Genomic DNA, 22,790 nt, shown 5'->3' with positions numbered 1-22,790 from the left:
TACAGAGCTAGTAATCAATAGGTCTCTGTGTAACACGCCGTCTTCCCAGAGAGTACAGACTTGGATCAATAATAATCAGCGTGATCGGAGGAGCAGCTCTGAAACAGCTCCAGTTTCTAGGCCTATAGAATGTAGAGAAACAGCTGAGACAGGAGCTGCAGAGAGAAAAGACCTTCAGGGCAGAGTCTTATTCAACACACAGAGGTTTAACGTTTTTTACACACGTGCTAAAAGGAAAACAAGAGCCCGCAGGAATTCACTATGAAATAAAATGCTTTTACCTGCCGAGGAAGTACCAGGACTGTCCAGAGTTGGGGTCTGCTTCTAGTGACTTCTGCAGACACTGGATGGCATAGCTGTCCTTGGAGCCTGGGTCCCCTAACAGCTCCACTGTGTGATGCATCCAGCCTGGAGGAGACCAGGGGAGTTAGCAGGGTGAAGGATCCAACAACCACCACTGCTCGTCTGGGTCCAGGGCTAGCCCTCTGCTAGCTGGTCAACAGAACCACTGCTCGTCTGGGTCCCGGGCTAGCCTTCTGCTAGCTGGTCAACAGAACCACTGCTAGTCTGGGTCCAGGGCTAGCCTTCTGCTAGCTGGTCAACAGAACCACTGCTAGTCTGGGTCCAGGGCTAGCCTTCTGCTAGCTGGTCAACAGAACCACTGCCAGTCTGGGTCCAGGGCTAGCCTTCTGCTAGCTGGTCAACAGAACCACTGCTAGTCTGGGTCCAGGGCTAGCCTTCTGCTAGCTGGTCAACAGAACCACTGCTAGTCTGGGTCCAGGGCTAGCCTTCTGCTAGCTGGTCAACAGAACCACTGCTAGTCTGGGTCCAGGGCTAGCCTTCTGCTAGCTGGTCAACAGAACCACTGCTAGTCTGGGTCCAGGGCTAGCCTTCTGCTAGCTGGTCAACAGAACCACTACACTTTACTGTCTCTAATAGTAAGTCAACACAACTGATCCTGCAGGTACTTCTGCTAGTCCATTACCAGGTCTAGTACTACACTAATATACACAACATATTAAAACTACACTAGACTGTCAGTCACAGAGGGGAACACTGCTGTCTGCCTGGTGTGTAAAAGCACCAGTCTCATAAAAAGGACCAAAAGGCTCATCTATCTAGAGCTTTCTGAAGAAGAGGGAGGAGAAAGAGGGAGGGAGGGAAGGAGAGCGGGGGATTCGTCGTCCATACACACATCAGCCGTGTCTTCAAAGGTCTAAACAACTCACCCCTGGGGTCGCTCCCACCTCTCTCGCTCTCTCTCTCTACACACACCTCCCGGAGGATGGGCACACACACAGACACAAACACATCTCCCCATCGCTCCACACAACAGCTGTGGCGAGCCTTGCTGGAAGGCCACCACCAAATAACATTTTATCGGTCACACACATATTTATCAGATGTTATTGCTGGTGTAGCGAAACGCTTGTGTTCCCTAGTAAGGTGGCTGGCAGGGCAGAAAAAGAGACTGTTTTTCAGACCCGAGGGAACATCCCAAACTGGGGGAAGACGGCAAGAAACAAGACAAGAGCTGTCTGTGTTCAGAGAGGACTACGTCGGGGAAGGTATGTGTGTATAGCGTGGGGGTTGGGGTACAGACACTAACACCGCCATAATGAGCAGTTGCATGAGTCCGGCCAGGGCAGAGAGAGACTGGAGGTTTGGGAGAGACTTGGGAAACGTGTGATGGGAGCAGGGAAGAGGTGGGGATCTGAGAATACTGTCCAGTTGGGAATATGGTAAACAACAAGGAGCACAACTTCTCCCACAATGCAATCCTGTGTCATCAGCCTTATACACCTGGTACATAGTAGTACCTTCAGCAACAAATGGTGCGGTTTGAGGACATGTGGAAGAAATGTATTAGGGTGCTGGAGAAGGGGCTAGTGGAGATGGGGCTAGTGGAGATGGGGCTAGTGGAGATGGGGCTAGTGGAGATGGGGCTAGTGGAGATGGGCAGGTGTGATGCAGTAATGTTTGTATGTTTTGTATTGTTTATAAAAAATAAAATACAAAGTACTAGAGAGGCATAAATGTGGTAAAGTAACTTGACGACTAAAAACACCACACACTCGTCCTACAGACACTGCTCTAGAAAGTTAAACACTTTGTACATAACATGTAAAAGACTGCACTTTTTAAATAGAACCTTCAAGAACAAACTAGGATACATATTCAACAAGACTCAAAAGAAAAATATAGGTTCATGTTATCAAAAGGACAAGTGACATATTGCTTGTAACAAGTGGGCCCAAATGCATCGTCTTCGATGCCGTAGTACATAGGAGAGAGGAAAGAGGACTTACCTAGTTGCTGCAGTGTAGCAGCCTTCACCTGTGCAGGAAGATTCTCTGTCTGGAGTAAATTCTCATACGCTTCTTTTGCTGCTCTGAATTTCTTCTGCAGAATGACAGTGGGGGAGAGAGAGGGGGAGGAAAAGAGAGAGAGGAAGGACTGTTTAAGCCAGATCAAAGAGTCAGTGTGTTGTATGGTCTCACTGGTCAGACACAGAAGTTTGGACACCTCAGACCACCCCCAGATACACTACAGGCTAAAAGTATGTGGACACCCCTTCAAATGAGTGGATTCGGCTATTTCAGCCACACCCGTTGCTGACAGGTTTATGAAATCGAGCACACGGCCATGCCATCTCCATAGACAAACAGTGGCAGTAGAATAGCCTTACCCAAGAGCTCAGTGACTTTCAATGGAGCAACATAGGATACCACCTTTCCAACAAGTCAGTTCGTCAAATTTCTGCCCTGCTAGAGCTGCCCCGGTCAACTGTAAGTACTGTTATTGTGAAGTGGGAACGTCTAGGAGCAACAACGGCTCAGCCACTAACTGGTAGGCCATACAAGCCCACAGAACGGGACCGCCGAGTACAGAAGTGTTTTTGCATTCCAGTTGAACATTTACCTGCTCTGTCACAGTCTAATCATTAAAAACATTGAAGAAACATCGAAGACTACACGTGTAAATGTCATGCCATTTGAATTTGAGAAATATGACTGGCCGTTCATCCAAGCGCCACCACGCTGTCGCTAGTCACAACTTCTGGAGCAGTACATGAGTTTATAACCCTTCACACAGCACACGTCAGCTGTTCAGAGCAAAATCAAGTCCCCATCAATCTACTTGCTGAGCTTATTTTAGAAAAAGTAATTTACAAAAGTAAACCTTTAATAGTGAACATAAGATATGCTACGGTTGATAAGTCTGTAAAAAGAACACTAGAAAGATACCTACTGTAGCATTGATACACAGTGAGGCAGGGTTTAACTTGACCACACCCCCTGAGTAGGGTACATAATAGCCATAGGCCGGACTTGAACCCGATCTAACATCTCTGGAGACCTGAAAATAACTGTGTAGCGATTCTACCCATCCAACCTGACAGCTTGACAGGATCTGCAGAGAGGAATGGGAGAAACTCCTCAAATTCAGGTGTGCCAAGCTTGTAGCGTCATACCCAAGAAGACTCCAGGCTGTAATCGATGCCAAAGGTGCTTCAACAAAGTACTGAGTAAAGGGTCTGAATACTTATGTAAATGTGATTTAGTTTAAAAAATAAAAAATAAAAAAAGAATAGACATCAAGAATGTCTAAAAACCTGTTTTTGCTTTGCCATGAGTTATTTTGTGCAGATTGAGGAGGGAAATCAAACTATTTCATCCATTTTAGAATAAGGCTGTAAACAAAAAAGTTGAGGGATCTGAATACTTTCCGAATGCCACGCGGTGGTGTAAAGGTTATTTACTAATGGTATGCCAAATAGTCGGACAAAACTGGCAATTTACTGTGTACGACTATGATGTTATTCGTTTTTTTTTGTAAGAATCATCTGAAACTAATACATCTTCGGGTGCCAGCACACATCTTTCTCATGTCAATCAGTCATGTGGCCGTCTGTAAAGAGAAGTGTGTTGATCCTGCTGCTCTGATTGTAAAGAGAAGGACAGGCTGTATGTTGATCCTGCTGCTCTGATTGTAAAGAGAAGGACGGGCTGTGTGTTGATCCTGCTGCTCTGATTGTAAAGAGAAGGACGGGCTGTATGTTGATCCTGCTGCTCTGATTGTAAAGAGAAGGACGGGCTGTGTGTTGATCCTGCTGCTCTGATTGTAAAGAGAAGGACGGGCTGTGTGTTGATCCTGCTGCTCTGATTGTAAAGAGAAGGACAGGCTGTATGTTGATCCTGCTGCTCTGATTGTAAAGAGAAGGACGGGCTGTGTGTTGATCCTGCTGCTCTGATTGTAAAGAGAAGGACGGGCTGTGTGTTGATCCTGCTGCTCTGATTGTAAAGAGAAGGACGGGCTGTGTGTTGATCCTGCTGCTCTGATTGTAAAGAGAAGGACGGGCTGTATGTTGATCCTGCTGCTCTGATTGTAAAGAGAAGGACGGGCTGTGTGTTGATCCTGCTGCTCTGATTGTAAAGAGAAGGACGGGCTGTGTGTTGATCCTGCTGCTCTGATTGTAAAGAGAAGGACGGGCTGTGTGTTGATCCTGCTGCTCTGATTGTAAAGAGAAGGACGGGCTGTATGTTGATCCTGCTGCTCTGATTGTAAAGAGAAGGACGGGCTGTATGTTGATCCTGCTGCTCTGATTGTAAAGAGAAGGACGGGCTGTATGTTGATCCTGCTGCTCTGATTGTAAAGAGAAGGACGGGCTGTATGTTGATCCTGCTGCTTTGATTGTAAAGAGAAGGACGGGCTGTATGTTGATCCTGCTGCTCTGATTGCATAGTGTGAAGTTGTATTTCTCCATCCGCTCGCTTCATAATTTCACCCAATCACTATTCCCTTGCATTCCCTTGCATGTTTTCAGTCTGATCATTTAGATTGTCGCTGCCTGTTACTATGGTAGATCACATGCCCGAAGAACATTTGCTATCAAGCTATCATTTTGCATAACATATAACAAGCGAGGCATGAGTAGGGAAACATATGAAAAGGTGATGCGGATTCTGACTGAGTGACAGCAAACTTGGCTGCCGGCTGCAAGTTGGAGGACACACGCACCCGCACCCTGCCTAAAATCTGCAGCTGTTAAAATGGGCACGTAGTTATTTTGCCAACATCTACTTAAGCATATTAAAACACTTTTGTTGTTTTCATTCACAAGTATTATTCCATCCCATTATCAACTGTCAATTTATGGATACGAGTAAGGCCATGTGGGCAAACCCATACTATTTACTGTACTCTGATTGACAAACAGCAAGCTTGACTTGTTTCTAAAAGTTGTCGGACTGACTGAATAAAGTCTCTCTCATACCATAAATCATACAACCTAGTTATATGTCCATGGAATCGCATCCAGACAAGTACTCTAAAGATCTTGTTTGCATTTTTCGATATGAAGTCCATCCAGACTTGCAAGAAAGTGACATTGAAGTGAGTGACTTGTCAGTAGCCTACCGAATTGTCTCGGTAAGAGAGCTGTTCATTTGGCTCCTGGACATCAGAACAGTTATCACTAACCTCCATTTGGACAATAACTTTTACTTCAATGAGTTGGAGGAGAAGGACATTGATTATCGCAGACCAGGCCCAAAACACTGACACTCAAAGGAGAAGACGTCGCTACAGAGACCCTGAGCGGGATAACTAACGAGACAATGTCGGAGCGTGGATAAAACGCCTATACAGTTCTATTGGCGAACATGCAATCACTGGAGAGTAAACTGGATCAGCTCCATTCGAGTCCATCCTATCAACGTGATCTGAAGAGCTGTAATATCCTAGGTTTCGCTGGGTCGTGGCTGAACAAGGACAAGTTAAATAAAAATCTAGCTGGTTTTCTATACATCAGCAGAACAGAACGGCTGCATCGGGGAAGCTCAGAGGGGGTGTGTCTCTTTGTTAACAACAGCTGGTGCACCATCTATAATATTGAGGAAGTATCGAGGTTCTGCTCGCCTGAGGTAGAATACCTCATGATAAGCTGTAGACCTCACTATCTAGAAAGAGAGTTTATCTATATTGTTTGTAGCTGGTTTACCACCAAAAACTGATGCTGGCACTAAGGCGACACTCAATGAGATGTATAGGGCCATAAGAAAACAAGAAAATGCTCACCCAGAGGAGGCGCCCCTAGTGGCCGGTGATTTTAATGCAGGAAAACTGAAATCCCAATTTCTACCAACATGTCACCTGTCCAACTAGATGCGAAAAAAACTCTAGATCACCTTTACTGGCACAATCAATCAGACGCATTCAAAGCTCTCCCTCACCCTCCATTTGGCAAATCTGACCATAACTCTATCCTCCTGATTCCTGCTTACAAGCAAAAACTCAAACAGGAAGAAGCAGACTGAAATATGTTCTGGGATTGATTCGATGACATTGAGGAGTTTATCACATCAGTCACCGGCTTCATTAATAAGTGCATTAATGACGTTGTCCCCACAGTGATTACAGGCAACATCCACACTGAGCTAAACATAATTTTTGACATATATATATATATATATCACACAATTGGCCCAGCGTCGTCCGGGGTAGGCCGTCATTTTAAATAAGAATTTGTTCTTAACTGACTTGCCTAGTTAAATAAAGGTTACTTATATATATATATATATATATATATATATATAAGTAACCTTTATTTAACTAGGCAAGTCAGTTAAGAACAAATTCTTATTTAAAATGACGGCCTACCCCGGACGACGCTGGGCCAATTGTGTGCCGCCCTATGGGACTCCCAATCACGGCCGGATGTGATACAGCCTAGATTCAAACCAGGGACTGTAGTGACACCTCTTGCATTGAGATGCAGTGCCTTAAACCGCTGTGCCACTCGGAAGTCCTAAAGGCTAGAGCTGCTGCTTTCAATAAGCGGGACACTGATGTGGCAGGGCTTGCAAACTATCATGGATTACAAAGGGAAACACAGCCACAAGTTGTCCGGTGATGCGAGCCTACAAGACGAGCTAAATACCTTCTATGCTCGCTTCGAGGCAAATAACACTGAAACATGCATGACAGCACCAGCTGTTCCGGATGACTGTGTGATCAAACGCTCTGTAGCCGAAGACCTTTAAACAGTTTAACATTCACAAGGCCGCAGGGGTTACCAGGACTCGTACTCGGAGCATTCGCTGACCAGCTGGCAAGTATCTACAATGACATTTTCAACCTCTCCTTGACCCAGTCTGATATATCTACATACTTTAAAGCACACCACCATAGTCCCTGTCTTCAAGAATGCCAAGGTAACCTGTCGAAATGACTATCGCCCTGTAGCACTGTAACATCTGTAGCCATGACATGCTTTGAAAGGCTGATAATGGCTCACATCTACTACACCATCATCCCAGACACACAACAACTTGCTTACTGCCCCAACAATACCCTTTCTATACCCTTTCTCAACTGGACGAAAGGAACACCTATGTGAGAATGCTGTTCATTGGCTGCAGCTCAGTGTTCAACTCCATTGTGCCCTCCAAGCTCATTACTAAGCTAAGGACCCTGGGGGAGGAAAAAACACCTCTCTGCAACTGAATCCTGAACTTCCTAAAGCCCCCTCCCCCCAGGTTGGTGACGGTAGGCAACAACACATCCGCCACGCTGACCCTTAACAAGGGGGCCCCTCAGGGGTGCGTGCTTAGTCCCCTCCTGTACACCCACAACTGCATGGGCACGCACGACTCCAACACCATCATTAAGTTTGGAGACGACACAACGGTAGTAGGTCTGAAGACGATGAGAGAGCATACAGGGAAGTCAGAGACCTGGCAGTGTGGTGCCAGGACAACAACCTCTACCGCAACATCAATTGAATATATTTTAAATTCAGGCTGTAAAACACAAGAGATGTTAAACTCATTCCATGGAGGGTCTAGTGTCTGCGGGTTTTTGTTTTTTTCCTTTCAATTAAGACAGACAACCAGGTGAGAGGAGTTCCTTACTAATTAGTGACCTCATTTCATCAATCAAGAACAAGGGAGGAGCGAAAACCCAAGGACACTTTTGTTGTAACAGACAGAGTCAAGGGGAGAGAATACTTTCTGAAGGCACTGTCTATGTACCTCAATTACCTTGTACACCTGCACATCGACTTGGTACCCCGTGTATATAGCCAAGTTATCATTACTCATTTAATTCTTGTTATAATTTTTCTATTTATTTCTTGTGTTAAAATGTTTCTATAATGTATGTTTCTTTGTTGGGAAGTGCTCGTAAGCATTTCACCGTTGTTTACAAAGCATGTGACAAAAAATGTTATTGATTTTGATTTGAAATATGATATAGATTGAATTGTTTTTAAAGTGAACACCTGCTTCATACCTGTATTGCAGAAAGCTGAGAAAGTGCCTCTTAAAAAGGAAGCGTGAAGCCTGTGGAAGTCAGCAGTAGAAATAATGTTTGTCTGGGGTTTTATATCATAATGTACAACAGTTAATGAAACTAACACTGTAAAAGTGTGACATTATTTAAAATTCAGTGTTATTTCCTGATAGTGGCCTCTGGTGCATTAGAATGCACCAGAGGCCACCAAAATACAGCTTGGTCGGGGGACCTGGCTGGCTACTTTTTCTATTTGGCTAGCTACTCCATGTGATTGTGGGAAAAAGTGTGTGTATTATCCCACCTTCAGTGCTGTCCGCCCTGTCTCCCTGTAGCGCTGTCTTAGGCATCTCACAGTACGAGCATTGCAATTTATTGTCCTGGCCACATCAGCAGTACTCATGCCTCCTTGCAGCATGCCTAAGGCACGTTCACACAGATGAGCAAGGACCCTGGGCATTTTTCTTGTGGTGTTTTTCCAGCGTCAGTAGAAAGGCCTCTTTAGTGTCCTAAGTTTTCATAACTGTGACCTTAATTGCCTACCGTCTGTCTATAAGCTGTTCTTGTCTTAACGACCGTTCCACGGGTACATGTTCATTAAAAAACCTGTTTAGGATGCTGCGAATTTTTGCAGCTTTTTGTTAAAAATCGCGCAAAATTTCAACATCCTGCTACTCATGGCAGGAATATAGTATATGCATATGATTAGTATGTGTGGATAGAAAACACTCTGAAGTCTCTAAAACTGGTTAAATCATGTCTAACAGAACGTGTTTAGGAGTAAAAATCCAGAGGAAAACTGTTCACAAAAAACACAAAAAAAATATCCATCCACCAGTCTATGTATTGTCTATGGCAAGGGAAAATAGATAGAGACCCGTTTACAATGCCTACAGCTTCCAAACGATGTCGCCAGTACTGGCATTTTATTGGTACAGTCAGTACAGTTTATCCTTGGTGTGATGACGAATAGGCACTTCCTGTCTTGGGGTCCACCGAAGGAAGTTATGAAAGGGAAAATATGGATGATGATTTCAAGACTTGCTGCTATCGAATACAGATCGCCCCGTGATCAATTTTATCGATTATTAATACTTAAAGTTGGTTTACAAAAGTAGTTTGAAGTGTTTTGTAAAAGTTTATAGGCAACTTTTTGTAATTTTAAACAATGACGTTGCGTTTTGTAAAGGTGCTTTTTCCTGGATCAGACGGGCTTCATAAATGGACATTTTGGGTATACTTTGACGGATTTAATCGGGAAAAAGACCCAATAGTGATGTTTATGGGACATATAGGAGTGCCAACAAAGAAGCTCGTCAAAGGTAATGAATGTTTTATATTTTATTTCTGTGTTTTGTGTAGCGCCGGCTACGCTAATTCTTTTGTTTGGACACACCGCGAACGCCTAAAAGCAGCAGGGCAGGTAGCCGTCCTCTGGCTTGATGTCGCCACAGTGTGTTTCAGGGACCAACAGCAAGGTGTTACCAAGCAGTAGCTGTCTTACCAACTGAACATGTCTACTATCCAGCAAATAACCATGTTCGCCCCTAAAACACCTCATTATCCATGGACATTTGAAACTATTTGTTGTTTCCCTGGCATCACCACAGCTCTAGGCATGGCAGAGAAGAGCTGATTGGATGAGGAGTGAGTGGGGGGGGGGGGGGGGTTGAGGCAGACTATAGCAGGTTAGAAGAGCACTGCGACTGGAGCTGTAGAGTTCTCCTAGTTCACGTTGTCACTGGACACTGATCTAAGGTCAGTTTTGTTTTTCACCAAAATCGAACACGTCAAAGTCATTCCTTGGAGAGCCAAGTGTCTGCGGGTTTTTGCTCCTTACTTGGGGGGGGGGGCATTCTCTCAACCAGCTTCATGAGGTAGTCACCTGGAATGCATTTCAGTTAATTTATGGAATATCTTTCCTTCTTAATGCATGAGCTAATCAGTTGTGCTGTGACAAGGTAGGGGTGGTATACAGACGATAGCCCTATTTGGTAAAATACCAAATCTATATTATGGCAAGAACAGCTCTAATAAGCAAAGAGAAACGACAGTCCATCATTACTTTAAGACATGAAGGTCAGTCAATCCAGAAATCAGAGTTCAAGTAACAGACATCTCAACAACTATTCAGAGGAGACTGTGTGAATCAGGCCTTTTATAGGTCAAATTGCTGCAAAGAAACCACTTCTAAAGGACACAAATAAGAAGAGACTTGCGTGAAGGAAAAGCAGCCAACAAGCCAGCATATATAGGAACTCCTTCAATACTGTTGGAAAAGCATTCCCAGTAAAGCTGGTTGAGAGAATGCCAGGAGTGTGCAAAGCTGTCATCACGGCAAAGGGTGGCTACTTTGAAGAATCAAAAATCTACTTAGATTTGTTTAACACTTTTTTTGTTAGTACATGACTCCATATGTGTTATTTCATAGATGTCTTCACTATTATTCCACATTATAGAAAATATAAAAAATAAAGAAAAACCCTTGACTGAGTAGGTCCAAACTTTTGACTGACTCGATAAGCGCATTCACAAAAAGTTAACATTTTATAAGTGTGTGTAGACTATGTGTTGGTACTTTAATTCCATCCAGATACAGCTGACAATAAATGTTGTTAATGTTTCTAGTTGTCACTAACAGGCCCATTCGAGGCGGACGACATGTTGACTGTTGCCTTGTTTCAGTTTGCATATGCCTACTTCCTGCTGTCACAGTGGACAAAGAAATATGGTTTGTGCAGACCACAAGGTAAACAGACCACAAGGTAAACAGACCACAAGGTAAACAGACCACAGCTACCTTCCCTTTTAGGAGTAATGACAACAACTGATAAGGGATTAGAAGATATACCTTTATAATATGGCCTATAGTGATACTAGGTCACTCGAGGTCAACTCAACCTATCCACCACCAAAATGTACAGCAGACTTCTCAGCAGCCTTCACTACCAGCACCAGAGAAAAAGGGGAAATAAGGAAGGATTTCTTACCTGAATCTCATATAAATGAGCGATGTGGAACTGAACTGTAAATAGAAAGAGAGAGTTAAACTGATACAAAGGACTGGAGGACTGTGCTCTCTCACATTTCCCCTTAGTGATGAAACCAAACAGAAGCTCTAGCTGGTAGAAATTCATGAAATGGAGAAAAACGTTTTTTTTTTTACAGAGAGAGCTATGGCAAATAAATCCAAATCGGACTCCCCCTGTGGTACTGCTTCTGACTCCCCACTGTGGTACTGCTTCTGACTCCCCCCTGTGGTACTGCTTCTGACTCCCCCCTGTGGTACTGCTTCTGACTCCCCCCTGTGGTACTGCTTCTGACTCCCCCTGTGGTACTGCTTCTGACTCCCCCCTGTGGTACTGCTTCTGACTCTCCCTGTGGTACTGCTTCTGACTCCCCCTGTGGTACTGCTTCTGACTCCCACCTGTGGTACTGCTTCTGACTCCCACCTGTGGTACTGCTTCTGACTCCCACCTGTGGTACTGCTTCTGACTCCCACCTGTGGTACTGCTTCTGACTCCCCCTGTGGTACTGCTTCTGACTCCCACCTGTGGTACTGCTTCTGACTCCCACCTGTGGTACTGCTTCTGACTCCCACCTGTGGTACTGCTTCTGACTCCCCCTGTGGTACTGCTTCTGACTCTCCCTGTGGTACTGCTTCTGACTCCCCCCCGTGGTACTGCTTCTGAGTCCCTGGGTGCAGACGTAAGGAGTCTGCATGGTGTGTGACTACAGATGGGAGAGGTGTTAGGTCCCCAATGTGTGTGTGTATATAAAATTGCTCACATGTACGTGTGGCAGAGTCTGAGCTCTAGCGAGCAGCCGATCCCTTCTAATGTGGTCTCCTAGGTAACTCAATCTCAGGCAGGTGGTCGGAATGAGCGTGTGTGTGTGTCGCCTTGAAAACCCCAGGGTCAGGCATACAGACCATGGGGAAATGGCACGGCAACCGGGAGTATATAATGAAATTATAAAAATACCCAGACAGCGTTCTGTGCCCTTTCCTTTACGTGGGTTAACACTGACAAATGACCAAGTCAACCTGACACTGTCATTATGGATAATGCATCATCTCACATAAACAGTGAGTACATAACTCCACATACTGGGGAAAAAAACAGGAAGGGGAATTCATTGGGGTTTCAGTGACGGTACCAAACACGAGAGGAATGGTGTGCTTGAGTGTGAGTGTAGAAGAGAGAAATGGGGATGTAATGGTTCTTACTTTCAGCTTTGGACAAAGTGCAGGGGTTGGAGTCAATCAAAGCCAGCTGAAAATGCTGCAGAGAGAGAATGCATGTCATTAAGGAGGGATTCTATGCAGCGTTGGTCCATTATGACAAAAGGTTAGCATTTCACATGAAGTAGACAAAACATGCCAACAGCTAAAGTATGACAGCGCAACGGACAGAGAGGACGTTCAAAGACCGGGTTGACCATGTGACTAGCCTGCACAACCCTGCTGCAGTGTCTCCTCAACAGCAGACCCAACTCTCCGCGGACGCACGCGGCCTGACAACCAGCCTCTCCAAACCTGTTCCTGGAGAGCTACAGTCCTGTGGGGGGTTTTTCCAACATCCAAATCTAATAATTAGCTGGTTGATAAGCTGAATCAGGTTAGTTACACCTGGGTTGGAGTGAAAATATACAGGAGGGTAGAGGACAGGGTTAGAGTGAAAATATACAGGAGGGTAGAGGACAGGGTTGGAGTGAAAATATACAGGAGGGTAGAGGACATGGTTGAAGTGAAAATATACAGGAGGGTAGAGAAGAGGGTTGTAGTGAAAATATTCAGGAGGGTAGGGGACAGGGTTGGAGTGAAAATATACAGCAGGGTAGAGGACAGGGTTGTAGTGAAAATATACAGCAGGGTAGAGGACAGGGTTGTAGTGAAAATATACAGGAGGGTAGAGGACAGGGTTGGAGTGCAAATATACAGGAGGGTAGAGGACAGGGTTGTAGTGAAAATATACAGGAGGGTAGGGCACAGGGTTGGAGTGAAAATATACAGGAGGGTAGAGGACAGGGTTAGAGTGAAAATATACAGGAGGTTAGGGGACAGGGTTGAAGTGAAAATATACAGGAGGGTAGAGGACAGGGTTAGAGTGAAAATATACAGGAGGGTAGAGGACAGGGTTGGAGTGAAAATATACAGGAGGGTAGGGGACAGGGTTGGAGTGAAAATATACAGGAGGGTAGAGGACAGGGTTAGAGTGAAAATATACAGGAGGGTAGGGGACAGGGTTGAAGTGAAAATATACAGGAGGGTAGAGGACAGGGTTAGAGTGAAAATATACAGGAGGGTAGGGGACAGGGTTGGAGTGAAAATATACAGGAGGGTAGAGAAGAGGGTTGTAGTGAAAATATACAGGAGGGTAGAGAAGAGGGTTGGAGTGAAAATATACAGGAGGGTAGAGGACAGGGTTAGAGTGAAAATATACAGGAGGGTAGAGGACAGGGTTGGAGTGAAAATATACAGGAGGGTAGGGGACAGGGTTGGAGCGAAAATATACAGGAGGGTAGGGGACAGGGTTAGAGTGAAAATATACAGGAGGGTAGGGGACAGGGTTAGAGTGAAAATATACAGGAGGGTAGGGGACAGGGTTGAAGTGAAAATATACAGGAGGGTAGGGGACAGGGTTAGAGTGATAATATACAGGAGGGTAGGGGACAGGGTTAGAGTGAAAATATACAGGAGGGTAGCTCTCCAGGGAAAGGGTTGGAAAGCCCGGCCTTAGAACATATCATTTTCCCAACTCCCCTAGTCCTGTGTGTGTAGACCTGATTGGGACTGGATATGTGTATAGGGTATGTTGTTCCCATGGTGACCATTAAAACCTACACAAAACCTAGAATCCTCAGAGCATGCGCAGACCAGCTGGCTGGAGTGTTTACGGACATACTCAATCTCTCCCTGTCCCAGTCTGCTGTCCCCCACTTGCTTCAAGATGTCCACCATTGTTCCTACCCAAGAAATCAAAGGTAACTGAACTATCACCCTGTAGCACTCACTTCTGTCATCATGCAGTGTTTTGATTTGAGAGGCTGGTTAAGGATCATATCACGTCTACCTTACCTGACACAATAGACCCACTTCAACTTGCTTAACGTCCCAATAGATCTACAGACGATGCCATCGCACTGCTGACTGTCCGATCCCGCATGGACCAGAGGAATACCTATGTCAGAATGCTGTTCATTGACTACAGCTCAGCCTTCAACACCATAGTACCATCCAAGCTCATCATTAAGCTCGAGGCCCATGGGTCTGAACTCCGCCATGTGCAACGGAGTCCTGGACTTCCTGACGGGCCGCCCCCAGGTGGTGAAGGTAGGAAACAACACCTCCACTTGGCTGATCCTCAACACTGGGGACCCACAATGTTACGTGCTCAGCCCCCTCCTGTACTCCCTGTTCACCCATGACTGTGTGGCCGCGCACTGCTCCAACTCAACCATCAAATTTGCAAATGAGACAACATTAGTAGGCCTGATTACCAACAATGACAAGACAGCCTACAAGGAGGTGGTGAGGGCCTTGACAGAGTGGGGCCAGGAAAAGAACCTCTCTAGACGTCAACAAAACAAAGGAGCTGATTGTGGACTTCAGGAAACAGCAGAGGGAGCATGCCTCTATCCATATTGACGGGACAGCAGCGAAGAAGGTGGAAAGCTTCAAGTTCCTCGGCGTACACATCACTGACGATCTGAAATGGTCCACCTACAGAGACAGTGTGGTGAAGAAGGCGTGACAGCGCCTCTTCAACTTCAGGGGACCAAAGCAATTCTGCTTTGCCCCTAAGACCCTCAGAAACTTTACAGATGCACAATTGAGAGCATTCTATCACCGCCTGGTACGTTCTGCACCACCCATAACCGCAGGGCTCTCCAGAGGCTGGTACAGTCTGCACCACCCATAACCGCAGGGCTCTCCAGAGGCTGGTACAGTCTGCACCACCCATAACCGCAGGGCTCTCCAGAGGTTGGTACGGTGTGCACCACCCATAACCGCAGGGCTCTCCAGAGGTTGGTACGGTCTGCATCACCCATAACCGCAGGGCTCTCCAGAGGCTGGTACGGTCTGCACCACCCATAACCACAGGGCTCTCCAGAGGTTGGTACGGTCTGCACCACCCATAACCGCAGGGCTCTCCAGAGGTTGGTACGTTCTGCACCACCCATAACCGCAGGGCTCTCCAGAGGCTGGTACGGTCTGCACCACCCATAACCACAGGGCTCTCCAGAGGTTGGTACGTTCTGCACCACCCATAACCACAGGGCTCTCCAGAGGTTGGTACGGTGTGCACCACCCATAACCGCAGGGCTCTCCAGAGGCAGGTACAGTCTGCACCACCCATAACCACAGGGCTCTCCAGAGGCTGGTACAGTCTGCACCACCCATAACCGCAGGGCTCTCCAGAGGCTGGTACAGTCTGCACCACCCATAACCACAGGGCTCTCCAGAGGCTGGTACGGTGTGCACCACCCATAACCACAGGGCTCTCCAGAGGTTGGTACGGTGTGCACCACCCATAACCGCAGGGCTCTCCAGAGGCTGGTACGGTGTGCACCACCCATAACCGCAGGGCTCTCCAGAGGCTGGTACAGTCTGCACCACCCATAACCACAGGGCTCTCCAGAGGCTGGTACAGTCTGCACCACCCATAACCGCAGGGCTCTCCAGAGGTTGGTACGGTGTGCACCACCCATAACCGCAGGGCTCTCCAGAGGCTGGTACGTTCTGCACCACCCATAACCGCAGGGCTCTCCAGAGGTTGGTACGGTGTGCACCACCCATAACCGCAGGGCTCTCCAGAGGTTGGTACGTTCTGCACCACCCATAACCACAGGGCTCTCCAGAGGCTGGTACGGTCTGCACCACCCATAACCACAGGGCTCTCCAGAGGCTGGTACGGTGTGCACCACCCATAACCGCAGGGCTCTCCAGAGGTTGGTACGGTGTGCACCACCCATAACCGCAGGGCTCTCCAGAGGTTGGTACGTTCTGCACCACCCATAACCACAGGGCTCTCCAGAGGTTGGTACGGTGTGCACCACCCATAACCGCAGGGCTCTCCAGAGGCTGGTACGTTCTGCACCACCCATAACCACAGGGCTCTCCAGAGGCTGGTACGGTCTGCACCACCCATAACCACAGGGCTCTCCAGAGGCTGGTACGGTGTGCACCACCCATAACCGCAGGGCTCTCCAGAGGTTGGTACGGTGTGCACCACCCATAACCGCAGGGCTCTCCAGAGGTTGGTACGTTCTGCACCACCCATAACCACAGGGCTCTCCAGAGGTTGGTACGGTGTGCACCACCCATAACCGCAGGGCTCTCCAGAGGCTGGTACGTTCTGCACCACCCATAACCGCAGGGCTCTCCAGAGGCTGGTACGTTCTGCACCACCCATAACCGCAGGGCTCTCCAGAGGCTGGTACGTTCTGCACCACCCATAACCACAGGGCTCTCCAGAGGTTGGTACGTTCTGCACCACCCATAACCGCAGGGCTCTCCAGAGGTTGGTACGGTCTGCACCACCCATAACCGCAGGGCTCTCCAGAGGCTGGTACGTTCTGCACCACCCATAACCGCAGGGCTCTCCAGAGGCTGGTACGTTCTGCACCACCCATAACCGCAGGGCTCTCCAGAGGTTGGTACGGTGTGCACCACCCATAACCGCAGGGCTCTCCAGAGGTTGGTACGGTGTGCACCACCCATAACCGCAGGGCTCTCCAGAGGTTGGTACGGTCTGCACCACCCATAACCGCACGGCTCTCCAGAGGCTGGTACGGTCTGCACCACCCATAACCGCAGGGCTCTCCAGAGGTTGGTACGGTCTGCACCACCCATAACCGCAGGGCTCTCCAGAGGCTGGTACGTTCTGCACCACCCATAACCGCAGGGCTCTCCAGAGGCTGGTACGTTCTGCACCACCCATAACCGCAGGGCTCTCCAGAGGTTGGTACGGTGTGCACCACCCATAACCGCAGGGCTCTCCAGAGGCTGGTACGTTCTGCACCACCCATAACCGCAGGGCTCTCCAGAGGCTGGTACGTTCTGCACCACCCATAACCGCAGGGCTCTCCAGAGGCTGGTACGGTCTGCACCACCCATAACCGCAGGGCTCTCCAGAGGTTGGTACGGTGTGCACCACCCATAACCGCAGGGCTCTCCAGAGGTTGGTACGTTCTGCACCACCCATAACCGCAGGGCTCTCCAGAGGTTGGTACGGTGTGCACCACCCATAACCGCAGGGCTCTCCAGAGGTTGGTACGGTCTGCACCACCCATAACCACAGGGCTCTCCAGAGGCTGGTACGTTCTGCACCACCCATAACCGCAGGGCTCTCCAGAGGTTGGTACGGTCTGCACCACCCATAACCGCACGGCTCTCCAGAGGCTGGTACGGTCTGCACCACCCATAACCGCAGGGCTCTCCAGAGGTTGGTACGTTCTGCACCACCCATAACCGCAGGGCTCTCCAGAGGTTGGTACGTTCTGCACCACCCATAACCGCAGGGCTCTCCAGAGGCTGGTACGTTCTGCACCACCCATAACCGCAGGGCTCTCCAGAGGTTGGTACGGTCTGCACCACCCATAACCGCAGGGCTCTCCAGAGGCTGGTAAGGTCTGCACAACGCATCACTGGGGGCACACTGCCTGCCCTCCGGGACACCTACAGCACCCGATGTCACAGGAATGCTAAAAAGATCATCAACCACCCAAGCCACAGCCTGTTCACCCCACTATCATCCAGAAAATGAGGTCAGCACAGGTGCATCAAAGCTGGGACCGAGGGACTGAAAAACAGCTTCTTTCTCAAGGCCAGCAGACTGTTAAATAGCCATCACTAGCCGGCATCCACCCGGTTATTCAACCCTGCACCTTAGAGGCTGCTGCCCTATTTACATAGACATGGAATCACTGGTCACTTTAATAATGGAACACTGGTCACTTTAATAATGTTTACATGCTGCTTTACTCATCTCATGTGTATATACTGTATTCTATTCTACTGTATTTTAGCCAAAGCCACTCCGACATTGCTCGTCCTAATATTTATATATTTCTTTGTTCCATTCTTTCACTTTTAGATGTGTATTGTTATATATATTACTGCACTGTTGGAGCTAGGAGCTCAAGCATTTTCCCTACAACCACAATAACATGTGCAAAATATGATTTGATATGGAGATATGGAGATGGCTCGATCTATAAGTCCCCCCCCCCTCACCCAACAAAAAATGTGATACCTCTACCCGAGGTATAACAAAACTCCACCAAGGTCTCCCATATATCAAAATGATGCTTGTGTTAAACTATTTTACTGCAAAAGCGGTTAAATCTATAGATATTTTAACATAAAGTAATGTAACCCAATATTGCATGGTCAGATTGATGTGGAATATGAGTCAATTGTCTGCCCTACATAGAACGCATTCGAAAGTATTCAGACCACTTGACTTTTTCCCCCCTTTTGTTAAGTTCCAGCCTTGTTCTAAAATGTATTAAATTAACTGTTTTCCTCATTAATTTACACACAATACACCATCGTGACAAAGCAAAAACAGGGTTTAGACTTTTGTAAATGTATTTAAAATCAGAAACAAATAGCGTATTTACATAAGTATTCAGACCCTTTGCAATGAGACTCGAACTTGAGCTCAGGTGCATCCTGTTTCCATTGATCATTCGAGAGATGTTCCTACAACTTGATTGGAGTCCACCTGTGGTATATGCAATTGATTGGACATGATTTGGAAAGGCACACCTGTCTATATAAGTTCCCACAGCTGACAGTGCATGTCAGAGCAAAAACCAAGCCATGTGGTCGAAGGAATTGTCTATGGAGCTCAGAGACAGGATTGTGTCGAGAAACAGACAGCATTGAAGGAAGGTCCCCAAGAACACAGTGGCCTCCATCATTCTTAAATGGAAGAAGTTTTGAACCACCAAGACTCTTCCTTGAGCTGGTCGCCCGGCCAAACTGAGCAATCACGGGAGAAGGGCCTTGGTCAGGGAGGTGACCAAGATGGTCACTGACAGACCTCCAGAGTTGCTCTGTGGAGATGGGAGAACCTTCCAGATGGGAAGATCAACATTCTCAAGGCTACACTATTTCAACATTTTGTTGTATTAAATCATTAGAGTCTAAACTGTGACTTAGAATGAAATTAATAATGCCTTATTAGGCTCCATCTACAGTGCCTTTGAATAATTAAAAAAAAAAAAACGTGTGGCCAGAGTCTGAGGCTTCAGGCTCATGCGACAGACCAACAGGGGAGAATATCAGAGCTTGCAGAGCCACTGGGAATGCTAAACACCATTCTGGCCACTCTTTCCAGGCTGGGCAGGGATGTATAGTTGTTTTTTTTTCCCTGTAGGTAGGCATTAAGTATTATAGGTAAAATAACCCTATCAAAACAGAAAGCTTCTTCAGAGGTAACTTGCCAGGCCTATTGGGCCAAAATCAATGGCGGCCTATTGTATAGATAATATAACGAAAATGAATGAAACTTTTAAGAGATCTGATTTTTTTGTTTTGCTACAATGACACACTTCGCTAGCTACCCACCTCGTTACTTTATGTTATAGCATGTGCACGTACTAAGTACACCATCATGCTTTTGGGATACTTGTCTTTTCAGATTTCACAATGATTCTTTAATTGTGGACACTACATCACCACACTCCCTCTCTTGCTCTTGGTCCTCCTAATCTTTAGCGGAACACAAGTAGACCACAAATGCATGCTGGGCTGGGTATGCCCTGAGCTCGTGAAGTGAGTGTACCCGAGGTAGGCGACAGGCCCCAGTCTCAACATGTAGTTCAGGCCTCTACTGGTTTCAGTGTCATGTTCTGGTCATGACCCAGTAATCCTGGAGAGCTACAAGCTTTTGTTCCAGCCGAGCTATACCACACCTGATACCACAACCTACATTTAGGCACCAAGTGTTAGTGTTGGGCTGGAGCGAAAGCCTGCACATGCTACACCCCTATCAGAGTATTACTAGCAGAGCGAAGCTGGAGTGGAGCGAGCAATGGAGCGTGCCCAATTTTGACTGGAGCGTGGCGCCAATTTCCCCAAAGGCTTGAGTGTTGGCCTTCTTGCCCGGTCCAATTACGCTCCAGTAACTTTCACTTCACGAGCTCAGGGCATGCATGGCCCAGCATGCGTTGGTAGTCAAAGATGAGGAGGAAATGTAGTGTCCACAACTAAAGAATCATTGTGAAATCTGAAAAGATAAGTATCCCAAAAGCATGATGGTGTACTTAGTACGTGCACATGCTATAACATAAAGTAACCAGGTGGGTAGCTAGTGTGTCATTGTAGCAAAGAATTTCTAAACTAAAAATCAGATCTCCTAAAAGTTTTGTTCATTTGTTCTATTATCTATACAATAGGCCACCATTGATTTCGGCCAAATGTGCCTGGCATATTACCTCTTTCAAGGAGATTTTCTGTTTTGATAAGGACATTAGGTAAAATAACCCTTAGGTCTACCAAGAGAGAAAAATAATAAGAAAACACATCCCTGCCCAGCTTGGTAAGAGTGGCCCGAAGGTTGTTTAGCATCCCCAGTGGCTCTCCGAGCGCTGAGAGGGTAGTCTCTACTGCTGGCCTGCTCTCCGAGCGCTGAGAGGGTAGTCTCTACTGCTGGCCTGCTCTCCGAGCGCTGAGAGGGCAGTCTCTACTGCTGGCCGGCCTGCTCTCCGAGCGCTGAGAGGGTAGTCTCTACTGCTGGCGGGCCTGCTCTCCGAGCGCTGAGAGGGTAGTCTCTACTGCTGGCCGGCCTGCTCTCCGAGCGCTGAGAGGGCAGTCTCTACTGCTGGCCGGCCTGCTCTCCGAGCGCTGAGAGGGCAGTCTCTACTGCTGGCCGGCCTGCTCTCCGAGCGCTGAGAGGGTAGTCTCTACTGCTGGCGGGCCTGCTCTCCGAGCGCTGAGAGGGTAGTCTCTCCTGCTGGCGGGCCTGCTCTCCGAGCGCTGAGAGGGTAGTCTCTACTGCTGGCCGGCCTGCTCTCCGAGCGCTGAGAGGGTAGTCTCTACTGCTGGCGGGCCTGCTCTCTGAGCGCTGAGAGGGTAGTCTCTACTGCTGGCGGGCCTGCTCTCCGAGCGCTGAGAGGGTAGTCTCTACTGCTGGCGGGCCTGCTCTCCGAGCGCTGAGAGGGTGGTCTCTACTGCTGGCGGGCCTGCTCTCCGAGCGCTGAGAGGGTAGTCTCTATTTGAAATTAGTGATTTTAATGAATGGAGCAAATTCGGAGCGTCAGTTTTTTTTTTTCCCCTTCGGAGGAGCGGTTTTTAGCAGAGCGGTTGGAAAGGTTGTGCGCAAGCACCACTCCATGAGCTTGGAGTTTGATTTCCGACCGCTCAGCTCAGATACTCTGACCCCTACACAAATACACCATGACAATAATGCTTAAGCTCCAAGATGAAAAAAAAACATATCACAGGTTCTGCAGCACGCCTTATTACTCTGTCTTAGACAACATCTTATTGCCATCACCAGCCTGTGACACACCAACAGAACATTGTATAATTAAGCAGTAAGGCACGAGGGGGTGTGGTATATGGCCAATATATCACGGCTAAGGGCTGTTAGGCGCGACACAAACTCCCGAGGTGCCTTATTGCTGTTATAAACTGGCTACCAACATAATTAGAGCAGTAAAAATGCATGTTTGTCATACCCGTGGTATACAGTCTGATATACCATGGCTGTCAGCCAATCAGCATTCAGGGCTCAAACCACCCAGTTTATAATAAAATACATACTGTAACATATGCACACACTGTACTGGTAATGCAACACTGGAAACAAAGGACTGTCACCCAAATCAAAGAGATAAGGCATAACACCTCATCAAAAATAACAACAGAGGCACCTGTCTAAAATAAACATACTTAACGGTGTCTCACACAGAGTCACTTGTCAATGTTAGGCAGATAAAAATCAGGCTCCCTCAGCCAACCTCCTTCCCCCACACCTCAGTCAGAGCTGGCAGAGTGTAAGTCACAGTTCAGCTAATCTCACACACACTGAGGAGATATACCTGGAACAAACAAACACATCTTCAAAGTCACACACACTCAACATGGAAAATGTATCACTAGACCAAAACAATACTCTTACCATGCATGCCAAACCTTCTGTACGATGCAGGACCTCCCTGAAACATCATAATATCTTCCAGCAGCTCTCTACAGCTCCTCCTTGCCCCTTCTCTCCTTCTACAGCTCCTCCTTGCCCCTTCTCTCCCTCTACAGCTCACTAGAGCTCATCCTTGCCCCTTCTCTCCCTCTACAGCACTTCCTTTCCCCTTCTCTCCCTCCCTCTCTACAGCTCTCCAGACTGCTGCAGTAGAGGATCTCCCCCTCTCGGTGTCACTGATTACTATTCAGCAGATGGCTGCAGTAGAGGATCTCCCTTTCCCTCACTCCCCAGGAAGATGGATCCTCATCAGCTGACTAATATGTACTAATCAATTCC

The 22,790-nt window shown here is 47.4% G+C and overlaps 1 protein-coding gene across 8 annotated transcripts in view; it reads right to left on the bottom strand.

Moving 5' to 3' along the window:
• The window catches only part of LOC110504760 (lysine-specific demethylase 6A), a 95,934-nt gene that overhangs the window by 46,575 nt on the left and 26,569 nt on the right, over positions 1 to 22,790 (bottom strand). For 7 of the 8 annotated variants that reach the window (XM_036975180.1, XM_036975182.1, XM_036975181.1 and 4 more), the window contains 4 exons: positions 12,524 to 12,578; positions 11,286 to 11,320; positions 2,310 to 2,403; positions 282 to 408 (listed from right to left, as the gene is read on the bottom strand). In XM_036975180.1, coding sequence (XP_036831075.1) covers positions 282 to 408; positions 2,310 to 2,403; positions 11,286 to 11,320; positions 12,524 to 12,578 — 311 coding nt within the window. The remainder of the gene's footprint in view (positions 1 to 281; positions 409 to 2,309; positions 2,404 to 11,285; positions 11,321 to 12,523; positions 12,579 to 22,790) is intronic. The other variant, XM_036975186.1, reaches the window with a different exon arrangement.

Source organism: Oncorhynchus mykiss, chromosome 3 (genome assembly GCF_013265735.2).
Source record: "Oncorhynchus mykiss isolate Arlee chromosome 3, USDA_OmykA_1.1, whole genome shotgun sequence".
NCBI classification, from domain to species: Eukaryota; Metazoa; Chordata; class Actinopteri; order Salmoniformes; family Salmonidae; genus Oncorhynchus; species Oncorhynchus mykiss.
The sequence above is the reverse complement of the archived record's forward strand: the minus strand, read 5'-3'. Positions and strand labels throughout refer to the sequence as shown.